Source organism: Phyllostomus hastatus, unplaced genomic scaffold (assembly GCF_019186645.2).
Source record: "Phyllostomus hastatus isolate PE091 unplaced genomic scaffold, TTU_PhHast_1.1 phas_contig_551, whole genome shotgun sequence".
In the NCBI taxonomy this organism is placed as follows: Eukaryota; Metazoa; Chordata; class Mammalia; order Chiroptera; family Phyllostomidae; genus Phyllostomus; species Phyllostomus hastatus.
Window position 1 is genome coordinate 8,649,728 of NW_025333909.1, and position 18,881 is coordinate 8,668,608.

General features: G+C 39.0%; 1 protein-coding gene across 1 annotated transcript in view; it reads left to right on the forward strand.

The window, feature by feature from the left end:
* LOC123824370 overlaps positions 1-14,129 on the forward strand; it is a 53,956-nt gene extending 39,827 nt beyond the window's left edge. The window contains exons 5-7 of the mRNA XM_045847515.1: positions 6,094-6,176; positions 6,901-7,033; positions 13,618-14,129. Of these exons, the coding sequence (XP_045703471.1) occupies positions 6,094-6,176; positions 6,901-7,033; positions 13,618-13,749 (348 nt within the window). The 3' untranslated portion in view covers positions 13,750-14,129. The remainder of the gene's footprint in view (positions 1-6,093; positions 6,177-6,900; positions 7,034-13,617) is intronic.
* The last annotated feature ends 4,752 nt before the right edge of the window (positions 14,130-18,881 follow it).

Consider the following 18,881-nt stretch of genomic DNA (forward strand, 5'->3'; position numbering starts at 1 on the left):
CTGGATATTTCTTGCATAGACATGGCATTGTATTTAAGTAATATATTTAACAAATTTCCATCATTGAAAGTGTTTCATTTGTTTTTTAATTGAATTTATTGAGGTGACATTACTTAATAAAATTATATAGATTTCAAGTGTACAATTCTATAGTACATCACCTATACTGTGTGTTCACCACCCAAAGTCGAATCTCCTTCCATCACCATTTATTCCCCTTTCACCCTCTTCTACCTTCCCCCACTCCCTTCCCTCCAGTAATCACAATACTGTTGTCTGTGTCTCTGAGGGGTTTTTTTTGCTTAATCCCTTCACCTTTTCCATCCAGCCCCCAACACCCTCCCTTCTGACAGCTGTCAGTCTGTTGTCTATCTATAAGTTCATTTCTATTTTCTCTGTCAATTTATTTCATTCATTAGATTTTATATAAGAGTGAAAAGAAGTCAGTGCTTTTCCTACAAAAATTTAAGACATATGGTCTCTCTATTAGGTGTAGTGCCAATGAAGGAAACTGTGAGTAACATGAGTCAGATTCTCCTAGGATTTAAATTACTGAACACTTGTAAAATGTGGACCTTTGGCAGATGCATTCACTCTTTCTGGTTTATGACACCTCAGGGTACTGTTTTGTGGTACAAGCTAGAACCCAAGGGAGGTGACTGCATTTTGATATTTTAATGCAGCTTCCAACACACATAAATGTATGTGCATGTGTGTATTTTCTGTGTGACTTAAAGCAAAAGTAAGAAAAAGTGTTTGTCAAAACTTTACAATCCATTGAAATTAAGAACAATCTAACAACAACCAGAGGGGAGGGGGAGGGGACAGTGCGGAGAAGGGCTTTCAGGAACTACTATAAAGGACATATGGACAAAACCAAGGGGGAGGGTGGAAGCAAGGGAGGGGGGTGGGTTTGGAGGGGGTAGGGGAAAGGTGGGGAGAAAATATGGACAAGTGTAATTAAATGACAATAAAATAATTTAAATTGAAAAAGAAAAAGAAAAAAGAAAAAACTTTACAATACATACTAATTTCATTAGACTTCTGTGCTTCTGGCTAGAGAGGATTGAAACATAGCCTAGAGAGTATTAATTAATGTGAATTTTTAAAAGAAACTAAGAGCCTATTATACCATTTTTAAAAACCCATTTAAGATATTGTATTGTGTGTTAATACAGACTTGATCTTTTTTAAGTTGTGCTTTCAATGAGCTGTTTTAACTGTGTGTGTATGTGTGTGTGTATGTGTGTGTGTGTATGCGGATGCATGTTTGTTTTTTTGAGTCATAGGTGTTAAACTTTTCTCTGAATTTTGCAGGCCAGTCTAGCATGAATTAAAGAACACCGAGGAAGTTAAGATTCACTTCACAAGTCATCCAAAACAAATAAAAAGTGGCCTAGAGTAACTATTTTTTTTTTTTGTGAACAAGGCTATTGTTTGTGGCAGAGCAGGAATAAAAAAACAGCCCCTTTCTGATCACTGGCATAATCCTAGAGTAAGCGGTTTAAGACTATTGACCTCTTTCCCTTTCTTCCATTTCTTTGACTCCCTTATACCTGGATAGGTGACCACTATTTGTCAGATCTTAAATAGCCCAATGTCTAATTATCTTTAGTCATTATCCAGGACTTTCTCCATGGTAATGATTCTGAGCACTGTGCAGAGAATGGTTTGGAGGGGATAGCAACTGGAAAGAGGACGAGTTCAGAATCTGACAGCAGTCCAAGAGAGAGCTAGTGATGTCTTGCACTAGAGTGGTGATGGTGTAGATAAAGAGAAGTGGTCTATTGTATAAGCAGAACAAACAAAAGTTACTCAGAGATTGGAAATGAAGCACAAGGAAAAGAAGAACCAAGGATAATTCCAAGGTCTGTGGTTTGAGCAACTGGGGGTGGGGGGTGAGAAACACTGTAGGATGAGCAGCACTTTTGCCGGGGTGGGGAGGGGACATCAAAAATTTTCCTTTCGACATGGTTATTTTGAGTGGCCTATTAGAAATCAAATTGGAGGTCTTGAATAGACAGTTATCAGGAAATAAATATGGACTAAAGATATAAACTTGATAGTCATCAGAATATGGGTGCTATTTAAGGTCATGCTACTGGATTTATGGGTAGAGTATAGACATAAAGGAAGATAGAGGCAAGTAACAAGCCCTCAGGTATTCCAACATTTAGAGGTCATGTAGCAAAGGAGAAGCTGGGCCAGCAAAAGGAACTGGGATGGGTGATAGAGAGCAACAGGGGAAAAACCAGGAGACTGTAATATCATGGAAGCAAAGAGAGAAAAGAAAATATTTCAAGAATTAGGATATGGTTCACTATATAAATGCCACTGAAAGATAAAATCAGATAAAGACAAAAAGGCAACACTGGATTTTGCAATATGAAATGGTTGATTACCTTCATAAAGTGCTTGTGAAGGCAAGAAAAAGAAGGGTCCTGAGCACGTTTGGAGGATTTGGTCTTCCATACAACAGTTATCCATAATAGAGTATGTGAATACCAGATGCAGGTAGGCTGGTAAATTTGGTTGTGGAAAGATGCAATAGTTCTCTTCTGATCATTCCTATTTTCTTAGTGCAATAACAAGTGAGGCCAGCCACTGGGAATAAAGAACATAGAGAAATTGGAGGTTTGTGGAGAGAGACGGTTGAGAGAGTAAAAAAATTAATTAATTGAGGGATTGGAGGATGGCCAGGGAATGCTGTTGGACCCTTTGGAGATTTTTTTCTCATAAATTTATTTTGAGAAAAAATTCATAGAACCTGCAATTTCAGGTTCATAACACTAGAACCTGAAATGCATCTGAGAAACTCAGATGCAGCCTTCCATGATGCAGTCCACTCCTGGTACTAGTTATTGTTGCCTTAGATGGAGCCTGAATCTGTACCAATTGGTACAACTTTAGCAGCATTGGAAAAGGGGAATGAATAGGATGACCTCTTCATGACCTCCAATATATGGAGCATTTAGGCAGGCTATCCCTGATAGATTAGATGGACCAGGGTGTCTTCTTGCACACTATGATTTTGGTCTTTGAAATGCCATCAGAGTTCCAGCAACTTCTCTTGATTTCTTTACTTTTCCAACCCTCAGATGATGTTTTGTTCTTTGATCATGTCCTAACGGCCCCTCCACATGGCTTTTCCTTTATCCTTTGAAACTGTCAGGCTGGACCATGGTTTAATGATATACTGAACACATCTGTCCCACATACTCCCACAATGTCAGCCTCCCTGCGGGTGGTGAACAATGCAATGAATAATAGTGCCTAAGTAACATCAAATAGGGTGTTCCAATGTTTTCTGAAATAAGATATGGAAGAGGAATTTCTTTTGATACAGAAATTGGAAGCCACATCGACTGTATTTCTGAAAAACATGGTGAGGCTCAGCTTTGGGCCCAACAATGGTGATTTTAATGGAGGTTTTAAATGGGACTAACCAAGATAGTCCCATTTATTGTCAGTTGTTCCAATGTAAATATTAACAGTTCTCCCTGTCACACTCATATGTGTTCTTGTTTGGACAACTAATTATATGGTCACTTCAGAGGTCTAAAATATCTACTAAATCTGGAGAAAAGTGTCTTCAGTACCTAGCTGCTATTTTTTGGGACACTCATGTGCTCATAAGAGTAGGGTGCCACACTACTGTCACCACTACTCCTAGGACCTTATCTAAAAAAAAATCTCACCATGTTAACATGGCCATGCTTCTGCTCTGTAATTTCCTACATTTAGGCTCTATTTTACAATTTCCTACTCTGAGGTTCTGCAGTATGCCATAGCTGTATGATGATGCAGGTATCTGTATTCATCCTGTGTATTCTGTGTCTGAGTTACTTTTGTGGAGTGTATTTTCTCTGGGCATAAGTGTTTAGCACTCAGTGACAACAGGAAGTAGAATTTATATTTACCGTATTTTGTCACCTGTAATGTGCACCTACATTTTGTGTGCACCTACATTGTGTGGTTTTTTTTCTTTTGCCCGTTGTTATACCCATGGTATATGATCATTATATCCACAGTATGTAATCATTATACCCATGTATATTGTGCATCCTTATTTTTCCCTTAAAAATTTGGTAAAAAAAGTGTGCATTATACATGGCAAAATATGGTAATCCTTTTAGTTGGAAGGGTCACTTAATGGTTAGAGTGACAGCTAAAATGAAACACTTTTCTACATCTACCTAGTTGAAATCAAGGGCTAGGTCTGGATCAATGTGTTTAAATTCCACTGAAACTAGAAAAATTAAAGATAAACAACAGATCCTCTACATGTTGAGATCCCCCTACCACTTTCTGTGGGATCCTTCACCCCACTATATTCATGCTGCTGAAGCTAGAGAATTTGGTTATGGCCCCCAAATCCAAATTTTAGATAGGCCTCTTTGCATCATATGAGGTATACTACTGTCTCTTGCTTGCTACAGGAAAAGTCCTGGACCAATGAACTTCAGTCCTCCATAAAAGGGAAGATAGCCCCTTTAAGACCTGATGTACAGAATGTTCAGAATCCCTTGATTCTGTCCACTGTGACATCACAGAACAGAGCCAGTGGTGCTGGCTACAGGCCCACAGGGAACTTCATAGCCAAGTTGTTTTTCAATCAAGCTTTCAGGAATAATGATTTTCTTGTTATGTTTTCTTTTGGTTTTTTGTTTCATTATAAAGAAGATTACAAAAAGAAAGCAGAAAAAGAAAGCCCCAAAACAGAACACAGATTGTTAAACAACGGAGGAGTAATAACGGTCTGTCTCATTCTTCCTGTTTGTATTAGTTTGTTGTTTAGATGATAAATAATCTTTATCTTATCTTTAACATTGTTATCCATCTGAAATTAGCCACCCCCAGGGGTAGTTGTAGATATAAGCTGATACTTTAGAATCAGTCATGGCATTTATTTCACATACTACTTAATTGTTTAAATCAAAGTACAAAGGATTATTTTACAGTCTGCATCAAATTTCCCCATGTCAAATTATGTCTGTCAAACTAGCTATGTAAAACTGTCCATTGAAATGGCCATGTCACAATGTTATAACTAATGGTTATACATAATGGTCTGGATCTAGTGTTATATGCCTCATGTTTGTGTCAAAATGCTAATTTCTTGCTTCAGTGCCTGCTGACTACAATTTACTCTTTTCTTCTACACTTACTCAAAGTACAGTCTTTAAGTACCAAGTCTTTAATCAATGGATTTATATGTGTTTTCTTCCCTCTAAAACTCTCTGGCTGTTTGATGATTTAGGTCTCTGTATTTACCCTGTGTATTCTGCATCTGAGTTCCTTTTGTAGACTATTTTCTCTGAGGATATGTCTCTTACACACAGTGACAATAGGAAGTGGAATTTGTATTTAATCCTTTTGGGTGTAAGGGCCACTTAATGCTTAGACTGGCAGCTAAAATGAATCTTCCATTTGTATTTCCCCTTCAGTAAGCCATTCTCCATTGTAGGTAGGTAAGTAGACAAGTAGATAGATGATAGCTACATAGATACATATATATATATAGATAGATAGATAGATAGATAGATAGATAGATATAGAAATAGAGGGATTTGCTAAGGTATCATTGTAATATAAAAACATTTGTGGGGATGGCTGGGGTGGGGAGTGGTGGTGGGGAAATGGAGACAACTGTATTTGAACAACAAAAAAAATTTTTTAAAAAGAAAAGGTACAGGGAATGAGTATCATAAATGGTAGGTACAAAATAGACAGGGGAAGGTGAAGAATAATATAGGAAATAGAGAAGCCAAAGAACTTATATGTATGACCCATGGTTGTAAGCTAAGAGGAGCGGGGGTGAAATTCTGGTAGGGGAGTGCAGGGCAGAAGGGAATAAAGGGGAGAAAAAATGGGACAACTGTAATGGCAGAATCAATAAAATATATTTAATAAAAATTGTAAAAAAATTTGCCTTTTAGCAATACCTTTGTCATTTTTAAGGATCAGGCCTGGAGATACCTGGACATTTAGATATTTAATATACCCAGTCTCTGTGGGCTGTTGTATCTCAAATTTCCTTAAAATCATGGCTAACACTGTGCTCTCTTCTTTTTAAAAAAAATCTATGTGCAGAATCCCTGGAGCTTAACCCGTCAGAATGGCCTTCCTACAACTCCTGTATCTCTACAGCAGCAAATCTCTGGAAGAGATTACAAGTAAGCTATGGCTTAAAGAAATATGAATGTTTGTAAATGCTAAAAGAGAAAAAACAGGATCTTATTTAGAAAGAATTTTAGTAGAGAATTTTATGTATTTATTTTTTCAGTAGGAGGCAGGGTTGCAGGCAGGAAGGGATACAGTTTCTAACGATAAATATTTACTGGTGTTCATGCCAGAGCAGAATGAAGGGACTAGCCAGAGAACATATATGCATGATGCAGAGGCACAAACAGCAGAGTTGGACGATGGGAGGACAGGGTCTGGGAGGAGGAGGGCAAAGGGGCAAATGGAGACATCTGTGACAGTGTCAGCAGTAAAAATGAAGTGGAAAAGAAGATAACTCTTTAACATATTTCCTCAGAAAAAGTCAGCACTGATGAAAATTAATGCGTAAGACTTGTGAAATGGTGCTTCCTTCATTTGCCTACCATAGTAATTTTTCCTATATTCCACAAAGGAGCATAGAAAGTACCCCCTACCAAAACCCCTAATTTTAGTGAGAAACAGCATAAAAGGAGAATAATTTTCTTTATATTATGAGGATATTATTATTTTATCTACTTCAGCAATCTAATGTGACTTTTGGATGTTTGGATGATTTCATTTATTTGTTTTCTATAAAATATAGTGATAATTTATTTCATCATAACTCAATACTGTGAGTTTAATTTTTTAAAGTATCCTAAAATTTTTCATGTTTATTTTTTTCATTTAAAATAGCTTCATGATTCATAAAGAAGACAATCCAAACATCTATCCATCTTATAATTTGAATGGCTCTCCAGGGACAGCTAAACCTGAAGCAAATTATGGGAACAAGTACTCCTCAACCATGTACATGAAGCCACTCTTGGTATGTATCAGGCATTCAATTTCTATACATGGTTATCATCACAATAATTTAAGTAAAGATAACATGATGATCAGACCTTGCTAAAACAGAATGATAAAACAGAATTAGTTGTGATACAGATATGGAAATTTAAGTTTATTAGAATCACTATCATTACCTCATTGTGTAAAATGAGATTAAGAAATATGAGTCACAGGTATGGTATATATAATATTTTATGGTATATATAATTATACCCACAATTCCCCATAATTATATATGTCCTTATGTGTATAATTATATATATATAATTATGTAACATAATTATATATATAATTATATACATAATCATATATGTCCTTATATGTTCTTATGTGTATAATTATACATAATCATATATGTCCTTATATGTCCTTATACTTATGTGTATAATTATATATATAATTATGTAACATAATTATATATATAATTATATACATAATCATATATGTCCTTATATGTCCTTATGCTTATGTGTATAATTATATATATAATTATATAATATAATTATATATATAATTATATACATAATACAAATTGAAATGTTATATATACATTAATATAAATTGAAATGCTGTATATGCTCTATAACACATTTCTATATTGAAATGTTATAGAGTATATATATTGAAATGAATATGCTAAATATTATAGTATATAGAAATTTTTGTATAAATATTTATGATATATAAAAATTCTATGTAAAGCATTTATGAGTCATATGAGAATAATGAATGGAATAGTGTATATAATATTTGATATGTGTTAATATACTATACATATAAATGTATTTATATCTTACTTAACTTTACAATCTTTTGAAAGGAGGTTAGAGATCAAAGGAAAAGTTGGTTAAATGCCATAAGACTAACTCACAGGCCTGACTGGTCTTGTTAACATAATCATTGTATTATCATAATTTAACACGGTAAATACTTTTTTTGTATTTTAGTATACTTAAATAATACATTAAATAATACATTGTTCAAGCTAATGGTGAACATTTAGCTAAGTGCTGATCTCTACTTAAAAGACATATTAATGTAAAGTGAAAACTGTGTTTCTTTGTACAAGTTTTTAAATAGCAGTCAGATAAAAACAGTGAAATGGATGATCACTTAAATGTTATCTTTTATGAATTTTGTTGACAAATGCAATGAATTACAGGGAAATAGAATGAATACCTGGTGTTTGTTGACATTTTAAGGGTTTTTATTATGGTGGGACATTTTTAGTTGAGTTGACCACATGAACAAAATAATTTTCCCCAAAAAGTCCACTATGGGGAGAGTGATAGCACCAAGATGGCAGCCTAGGTCGTTCCTGACTTTACCTCCCCTCGCAAGAAAAATAACTAGCAACCATTCATGAACAAGACACAACTGAGACAATCCTAGGACACATGAGGGATGCTGAAGCCAAGAGACACTGCATTAGATGGTTAACAGAAGTGGCTACACAGTGGCCACATTGCTCCACCCCAGGCCAGTGCAGCGCCATGCAGAAGGGCCTCCTCTGAGTCTCTGGTTCCTCCAGTAGGAAAAGAGAGCCCAGCACTATGACCAGGGAATTCACTGAGAGGCATATTTGCCTGATTTGGGTCCTCAAAGGAGGAGTTTTTGTGGCCCTAGACCCTGGTTTGCGCACAGTTAGTCAAGGCGCTGAGTCATAGACCTACCCACCAAGGAGAGTGTTTCCTGGCCTCATCTGGTCAGACGAGCTGGAGAGAGCACCTGGAAGCTGTAGAGCCTCATGGTGCTTCAGCTGAGCAAAGAGCAGAGCGGATTGCCCCCAAAGAAAAGCCAGTAACCAGACATGGAGGGCTTCCCTGCTATACCCAGGCAGGGGGATTAATTCATTAGCCAAGGTTGACAACAGCTCTGAGCACCTTCCAACTAGACAATTTGTTTGGAAGAAAGTAGGAGAGGCCTGGAGTAGCCCCTCCCAGTCCAGTCCAGGCAAGGGAAATGATACAGACCCCTACCCAATGTGGGGAGTGTCTCCCAGCCCCGTTTGACCAGAAGGACTAGTCAGAACGCCTGGAGGCTAGATAACTCACAATATCCAGCCAAGAGACAGGCAGGCTGATAGCCTGCACAGCAAGTTAGTGGCCCTGTTCAGTCAGGGAACTTGAGTGTGGTTGGCTTGAATTAAGACAACAAACACAGAGCATTACTGGCTTAAGAAGCTGCTTCTCACACTGTGCTTGGGAAAGAAACTAATTCCCAGACCTGCTCATTCATAAATACAGCTGTTATGGGAGAAACTCCCAGAAACTCAGTTCTTCTCATGGATGCAGTAAAGAATTACAGGCCAAACCCATAGTGTTCAAGGGAAGTTTATGAATACTGAGTTCTAATAGGAAAGCAAAGCAAGGGTGGCTACAGCAGGGTTGGCAAAAGTGGGATGGCCAGAGGCTGGGTGGCCAGCACCTGGATGGTCAGGAGCCAGCTGACTACAAGCCGGATGGCCTAAAGGGGTGGCCAGGCCCACTCTGCTCCCACCAGCCAGAGGCCGGCTGGCCAAGGGTGTTGCGAGAGAGCTACAAGGCCAACAGAAGAAGCTGAGAGAGGGAGTCCTTTGTTCTGAGGACTTACATGGTTGGCGGGGTGGGAGTGAGGGAGTTACACATTGATTGGCGGGTAAAGGTGGTGCCAGCTCTCTAGGGGAGATATGATGACCCAAACGTAGGTGTGGGAGGGGGTTTGTTAGCCCGGGTGCTTATCTTGCTCCAGACTCCATTTGTTCATCTTGCATATTTGAGCAGGCAGGCAGTTACCCAGAGCTGTTTCATGGGCTTTTTCTCTGGGTATTGTGGCCCCTCCCCTTCCCCCTTCCAGGCCTTGGGATGACCAGACCATCTCAGAGTTTCCTTTTCCAGCCATGGGAGCTGATACACAGAGACTTTCAAGGTCTGTGCACTATCATAGTTTCACTTGTTTGTGACGCCTGTCAGCCTTATCGGGCCAGGCTCAGGCTTACTGGGTCTACAGATGAGACATGTCTCCCTTTGCTTTTAGCTTCCTGGATTAAGTTCTTTGCTAGATTGTGATGGTGAGGGCTCTGCCTTTCTTTACCCTCTGGCTGCTCATTCCACTGTAACATTCCCCCCTAAAGTAATAGGGACCTCAATCTTTGCAAACTTTGTGCTCAGGGCTTCTGGGTCAATGGGTGAGACATGTCTCCCTCGTCCCTGCCTTGGTTTGCTGCCCACCCTACTGAATATTCCCCCTGAAGCATTTGGAACCAAAATTTGGGGGGTTGGGGGTTGACAACTGCTCTGGCTGCTTCCTGCTGTAAACGGAATGTTCAGCTTTCTTTGGGTTCTGTTTGCTTGCTATCAGTCAGAGGAGGTATGAGGAAGTGTTCTTCCATTAGCCCATGGTAGATGTCTGGAGCCTCCTGTCCTAGAGTTTGACAGTTGTTCATGATGATTATCTGTAGCCTTATAGTCTCCATCCTAGAACAGATACATTTAGTTAGTAAGTTGTCAAATAATAACATTATTGCTATAATTAATAATGGTGCTGCGTGGTGGATCCAGGGCTTGATTCCTATCTGCTTTAGGGAAGAATCCATTGTCAACAGGACTTCATAGGGACCAGGTGATTGTTAAGCCAGCTGCTGTTCAGGGTCTTGAATCTCCCAGGTCTTTAATAAGAGTCACTCCCCTGGCAGGAAAAAGTGCAGGGGCTCATCCAGTGGATAGACAAACCTGCAATGAGCAAACATGTGCAAAATGGTTAATTCACACAAAAACCTACAAACTAGTTTCTGAGTCTGTGAGACTGCCTTTTGGGAAGACACCCAGTTGCAAGGCCTTTGCTGGAATGACCTTTAACAGTGGCAATTCAGAGGTCCTTAGTGCCTGTAAATTGAGCATCTTTGATGATATTACAAATCCAGTTTTAACTTCCAAATGAGAACAAACATTGAAGACAGCTGTACTAATCTAATGTCTACCACTGAGCATTGTGATTTTCCTTGAATCACCGTTTTTTCTTAAAATCATCCTTATTGTCATTAAAGAGACTACACCGAGTCCAGTTTTAATTTTGCCTGTTCATTTGCATAAACACAAGAGCAGCAATTGATCTTTAAGTCTCCTTTGCTGGTACTCACACAAGGAATCTTTATTTTTATTTTTTATTGTTGTTCAAGTACAGTTGTCTCCATTTCCCTCCCCCCACCCATCCTCACCTCCCACCCTCAATCCTACCCCCTTTGGCTTTGTCCATGGGTCCTTTATACATGCTCCTTGACAGCCCCTCCCCTTCTTTTCCCCATTGTCTCCTCTCCCCTCTGGTAACTGTCAGTTTGTTCTTTATTTCAATGCCTCTGGTTATATTTTCCTTGCTTGTTTTGTTGATTAGGTTCCACTTATAGTGAGGTCATATGGTATTTATGTTTCACTGCCTGCCTTACTTCACTTAGCATAATGCTCTCCAGCTCCATCCATGCTGTCATGCAGGGTAGGAGCTCCTTCTTTCTCTCTGCTGCATAGAATTCCATTGTGTACATGGACCACAGTTTTTTGACCCACTCATTTACTGATGGGCGAGTTGCCTGTTTCCAGCACTTGGCTATTGTGAATTGCGTTGCTATGAACATTGGGGTGCATAGGTTCTTTTGGATTGGTGTTTCACGGCTCTTAGTGTATAATCCCAGCGGTGGAATTGCCAGGTCAAAAGGCAGTTCCATTTTTGGTTTTCTGAGGAAATTCCATGCTGTTTTCCACAGTGGCTGCACCAGTCTGCAGTCCCACCAACAGTGCACTAGGGTTCCCTTTTCTCCACAGCCTCACCAGCACTTGCTGTTTGTAGATTTTTTTATGATGGCCATTCTCACTGGTGTGAAGTAGTATCTCACTGTGGTTTTAATTTGCATCTCTCTGATTGCTAGCAATACTGAGCATCCTTTCATATGTCTTGGGACCCTCTGTCTGTCCTCCTTGGAGAAGTGTCTGTTCAGGTCCTTTGCCCATTTTATAATCGCATTGTTTGTCTTCCTGGTGTGGAGTCATGTGAGTTCTTTATATATTTGGGAGATCAGACCCTTATCCGAGGTATCCTTTGCAAATATATTTTCCCATGTGGTTGGTTCCCTTTTCATTTTGCTGATGTTTTCTTTAGCTGTGCAGAAGCTTTTTATTTTGATGAGGTCCCATTCATTTATTCTTTGCTTTATGTCCCTTGCTCTAGGGGACATATCAGTGAAAATATTGCTGGGTGGAATATCTGAGATTTTCCTGCCTATGTTGTCCTCTAGGACTTTTATGGTGTCATGGTTTATATTTAAGTCTTTTATCCACCTTGTGCTTATTTTTGTGTATGGTGTAAATTGGTGGTCAGGTTTCACATTTTTGCATATAGCTGTCCAGGTCCCCCAACACCATTTTTACTCCATTTTATGCTTTTGCCCCCTTTGTCAAATAATAATTGACCATAGAGACATGGGTTTATTTCTGTATTTTCTATTTTGTTCCATTGATCTATGTGTCTGTTCTTACGCCAGTACTAGACTGTTTTGATTACAGTGGCCTTGTAATATAGATCGATATCAGGTATTGTCATCCCTCCTACTTTGTTCTTCTTTATCAACATTTCTGCACTTATTCTGGGTTGTTTACAGTTTCATATAGATTTTTTAAATGTTTGCTCTTTACCTGTGAAATATGTCCTTGATTTTTATTAGGGATTTTGTTGAATCTATCAATTGCTTTGGGTAGTATGGACATTTTGATGATGTATATTCTTCCAGTTCATGAACACAGTACATGCTTCCATTTGTGTCTTCCTTAATTTCCTTCTTCAGTGTTGTGTAGTTTTCTGAGTACAGTTCATTTACCTCCTATACAAGGAACCTTTAGATTGACTCTTTAGTCCACCCCTCAGAGCACAGAAGCTGAGATACACACCTGCCATATGGTCTCACCTGTAGTGCCTGCTTCTCTCAAGTCCTCCTAGCTATCTTTCAGGAAAGCAACATTTGTTCTTTCCCTGGAAAGACCGCCATGGTTTTGTGAACCAATGTCAACCCAATAAAGTCAATAAAAAAGATACAGAAAAGTCTATAAAGTAAAACAATACATAAAAATAAAAACTTAATTTCCTTCAAAAATGAGTGATGGTATAAATATACAATGGAATACTATTCAGACATAAAAAGGGAAATCCTATCATTTGTGATAACATGGATGGACCCTGAAGGCACTATGCTAAGTGGAATAAGACAAAGACAAAGAGTTTAGTACAGAGATTCTGGGTTACACAATATCTAAACTTGTCTGGTGAATTATATTACAAGTGCTGCATTTAACGTTTATTCAAAAGCAGCCAAAAATTGATTTGCTAAAAGAAAATATTTTTGTGTTATTTTAAATCATTAAAATTTATGGTGGTGATTAAACAGATTTCTAAAGTGACTCATATTATATGCTCATTTTTCTAATAACCATATCTAAACAGAACAGAAACTTTATTAACCAATGTCATTGCAATAAATTTAATAATAAAAATTTTATTAAATGCCATTAATTTACATTTGATATTTTTAACTTCTTGCAGAATTTTTCCACACCAGGACTTCCAAAGTCAAACTACATTCCAAGAGAGAAACAACAAATTGGATACCCAAGTTCTGAAGAGCAAGAAATCCCTTATAGGATTGGCCGTGTGCAGATAAAATCTGGCTATTAAAAGTTTCTTGCCATCAATTCTTATCTCTTTTATACCTTTAGCTTTTCCTTTCCTCTCCCCCCTGTGACCACAAAGCAAACTTACTTTCATTTCCAATATTTAACTTCATTAACTCAGTAGGGGAGGTAAATACTTGTTATCTCTAAAATTCAGCATAACACTTGGTTCCTGATTTATGGCATGTATCTTTATAAATTGCTCAGTGAAATGCACAGAAGGATGGTTACAAATTGCTTTTAGGAAATTTTGAATACTTTAGAGTTACTGGGTAAATCTAAGAAATTGCACCAAAGCATCAGCATGTAAATATGAATTTTATTTGAAATGTGCAATATGATTATACAATAATTCCTTAAAATAAACTAAGAATTGCTAAATGATTTCTGTAAACTAATCAGTGCAGTGGAATGATCCCAAGATCTGGGTTCCCCTTTCCTTTTTTTCCTTTCTTCCTTTCTTTCTTTGCTTCTTGTATTCCTCCTTCCTTTTGTATGTGGAATCTAATGAAAATAAACTGACAAACAAAATAGAACCAGTGGCATGAACACATGGAACACACTGACAGCTGTCAGGAAGGAGGGAGAAGGGAGGATGGAAGAGATTAGCCAAAGAACATAGATGCATATATGCAAAGCCCATGAACACAGACAACAATGTGGTGAGGACAGAGGGGTGGGGATAGGTGGAAGAGGGCAAATAGGGGGAAAGGGGGACATGTGTCATAGGGTCAACAATACAAATAATAATAAAATGAAATAAAAATAGAATTAAAAAGTACTTATTTGAGGCCCTGGCCAGGTAGCCCAGTTGTTTAGAGTGTTGTCCTGACACACCAGGTTTTGGGTTCAATCTCCGGTCAGGGCACATACAAGAATCAACCAATGAATCTTTAAATAGGCAGAATAACAAATTGTTTCTTTCTTTCTCTTTTTCCCCTTCCTCTCTCTCTCTAAAAAAATTATTTAATAAAAAAAATAGTTATTTCACACGAACTCTGTGCCAAACACTGGTTAGTTACTGATGTACAAAGATGAAGCTGAGCTAGTCCCTGGAGCTCAGACTGGTAGAAGAGACAGAGGCAAAAAAAACAAACCCCAAAACAAAAAAAAACCACCCCAAAACACTTATTACTCAATATGATCAATGCAATAAAAAATGTATACAAAAAAGTAGAAAATTTCAAAGAACAACTAATAAGCCTAAGGAGAACTGTGATGATAATGGTAGAGAAAGAAGGCCATAAAAAATGAGGTGATGCCTAAGCTGTTGTAAAGGTAAGTGGGAGTTAGCTTTATGAAGGGAGGCTGGGAGAGAGTTTTTGAAAGAGAGGAAGCAAAAAGCACAGAAGTGAAAACCAACGTGGAGCATGCAGAGACCTTCAAAGAGTGTAAAAGTAAGGAAGAGAACAGTGTACAAAATGAGGCTGAGGAGATAGTCAAATATGTCATGGAGGGTCTCAGATGCCTTGTTTAGACTAAATCTTTTTGGTGATGGAAATACATTGAAGGATTATAAGTAATCATAATCAGATTTTATGGTTTAAACTGATTACTCTGGTGGCAGTGTAGAGAATGGTTGTGAAGAAAATAAGATGAGAGACAGGGTCACCAGTTAGAAGGCATAGATGATGAATCCTGTAGCTGGAGCAGTGAGGACCTAGAACAGGGGTGTCAAACTCATTTTCACCGGGGGCCACATCAGCCTCGAGGTTGCCTTCCAAGGGCTGAATGTAATTCAGGGCTGTATAAATGTAACCACTCCGTAACTAGGGACAAGGACCTCGGCGCTGCCGCTGGGTAGAAACAAGGTGCCAGGCCAGATAAAACAAGGTGGAGGGCTGGATTCAGCCCTCGGGCCTTCTGTTTGCTGCCTGTGACTTGGAAAGGCTGATCTAGACAACCTCTAGGAAGTACACCGATAGGATCTGGAGGCTCAAGAGATGTCACCAATGGGAGGAAGAAGTTTTTCATGATTGAAAAGATGTTGGCACTGTTCAGGGAGGTAGGTCTCTAACAGGTCAGCAGGTCAATAAGCAGGCTAGGTGGGGGTAACAATAAAAAAAGCTGGAAGAATAGGGGCAAATCAATTCCAATGTAAACCCACGACTGCCAATGTAAACCCACTCAATTGGGCCATTAACATTACCCAGTCATGTGATCACAAAATAGGTCAGTTTCTAACACCCCACAGTGATTATGTGGCATCTTTCCCTGAGCTCTAACCATCCTCACTTTCGCACCCCCCGTTCTCTGGAGATGACCTCACCCTGTAATTTAAAGAGTCAATGGAACCCACCAGACAGGAACTCCCAACCGTGTAAACCGTGCTGCATTCACTCTCTTTTTCAAGGTGTCTCATCCCATCTAACAGCGGCACCTTTACCTCCCTCTGAACCCCATCCTCCCTGCCCTGTACCTTGACATTGCTGCAAGTCCCTTCCTTTTCTCCTGGGTAACTTTGACCTCTCTCTCTCTACTGGCTCCACCTTATCAGCTAATATATATTAAAAGTAAATAAAAACCCTCTATGGAAGTCAAAAGAATACGCTTCAGAGCCCTCTAACCAAGGGCCCAAGCTACTGTGCTCTGAAATCCATCTTTGCATTTGCCTGGAACTTATGCTTCCCCCAGGCTGCTCCTAGTTTGTGCCAGAGACAAGGCTACTATTGTGAGCGCATTCCTGAGAGTCATGGGACTCACTCCTCTGATGGAGGGCTTCTTAATGGCTTTGCTGAACCTTCATTTGATTGCACAACAGTCACAAACATTTCCAACTTTTCTTCCCTTTCTCCTTCATTCCAGGCCAGACTCTCTCAGACTTTTAAAGATCCGTCCTCCCTTTATTTCAACTGTTATTTCCTCAAAAAAGTCATTGCATATTCTGACCCCATAGCGTGATGTTTGCTTCTAGGAGGACTTACTTAAACATCCACCCTTAATACTGTATCCGCTGCAAATTCACTGCTGTTTCCTTCACACTCAGGCTTCTGGAATGAGTTGTGTACTCCCTGTCCATTTCTTTCTCTTTCTCTCATCTCTCAGTTCACACAAATGTAGTTTGAATGCCTACCACACCTAATATCCTGTCCAAACTGCTCTTAATGGGGTCATGGATAACTTCTGTGTCACGAAATCTGTGACTTATAGTCTTTATTGTACCTCTCATCAGCATTCATTACCAAGGACCTTATTTGAAACTTTCTCTTTCTTTGGCTTTGTGAGGCCAGGGTCTCTTTGTCTTATGCCTAACTCTTTGCTACTTCTCAGCCTCTTTCGCTGGCTTCTCCCCCTACTCAATTCACTATTGGACATAGGCCCTTTTTTCTTTTTACTGCATTCACTCCCCATAAGCAATTTAATGTCACCATTATTGTCATTATCATCTGCAATAGCTCTCAATTCTGTATTTGCAATATCTTCCTGACACTCCCATGTGGTTATTTGCTTATTGGACATCTCCACTGGGATATCTCAAAAGCACTAAAACCTTAATATTTCTAAAAGTGAGTTCATCTATCTACTTGCTTGTATTTTCCCCCCCTTTGGCTACTGTAACAAGTTTTCAGGAACTTAGTTGGTATATAACACAAATGTATTCTCTTACAGTTCTGTAGGTCAGAAGTGTGAGTGCCTCTGACATGTAAGGTATGGATGTGGCTGCATTCCTTCTGCCATGGGAAGGAATCCATTTCCTTGCCTTTTCCAGCTTCTAGCCACTGCCCACATCCCTTAGCTCATGGCCCTCATCAATGCCAGCAATGGTGGAATGAGTCCTTCTTACACTGCACCAATCTAAACGCTTCTGCCTCCCTCTTCCATTTTCAAGAATTACATTGGTAAAGACAAATACCATATGATTTCACTCATCTGTGGAATCTGAAGAGCAATATAAGTGAACAAAGAAAACAGGAACAGACTCATACAGTCAGAGAACAGGCTGATGGTTGCAAGAGGAAAGGTGGGGTTGGAGAACTGGGTGGAAAAGTTTTAGGGATTAAGAAGTACATACTGATAGTGACAAAATAGTAATGGGGATGTAGAGTATATCATAGGAAATGTAGTCAATAATATTATAATAACTATGCATGGTGCCAGGTGGGGACTGGAAATATTAGGGACAACACTTTTTGTAAAGTATATGATTGTCTAATCACTATACTGTACACCATACATGTGGAAGTAATAGAAAATATGCAATGTAAACTAAAATTAAAAAAAATAAAACATAAAAAAGTTAAACTGGATCCACCCAGATAAATCCAAGATAATCTCTGTATCTTTAGGTCAGCTGACTAGCAACCTTAATTCCATCTGAAACCTTAACACCCCGTTATCTTTTAAAGTAACATTCAAAGGTTCCAGGGATTATGACCTGGATGAATGTGGAACAAGGATATTATTCTGACTATTGCATAAGATAACAACTTAAGAGTCATCATTTGATTCTTAATCTCTTTAGCAGTCCATGTCTTTTAGGATTACATTTGTGTACAGGATAAAGTTTAATTCCAGTGCCTTCAAGAGATAGGTTTACTTATTTCACATAAACTGAAGTCTTGAGCTAGGCATTCTGGTGCTGGTTCAGATCCTCAAGAATATCTTTCTAGTCCACTCTCCTCAGCATGTGGCTTTGATCATCAGCGTGTGACAACCATCCATAGTTACACGGTGATTGCATCAACTACAGCCTTCCGTCCATGTTTAGGAGGAAGGGGTAATGGCAAATGAATAAAGGGGTGAAAGGCCAAATAATTGTCAACCGTCCATTCTTGAAAACTTTCATGAATGTCCCTGCTCAGACATTTCCCCTTACACCGCATTGGCCAGAAATGGTCACAAGGGCAGTCCTAATTTCTAAATTAGTAACTTGCTTTGATAGTAATGAGGGTTTTGTTAACAACAGGGAAGGAGAGAACAGTATTGTAATAGTATCCAGAAATGTCTGACACATACCCCAAACACAATTCTGAATACTTGCTTTTTCTCTTACAAAAAGGCAGTTAAAGATGGATAGATGAGCCCTCGCTAGTGTGGCTCAGCGTACTGAGTGCTGGCCTGCAAACCAAAGGGTTGCTGGTTGGATTTCCAGTCAGAGCATATGCTTGGGTTGCAGGCCAGGTCCCCAGCAGGGGG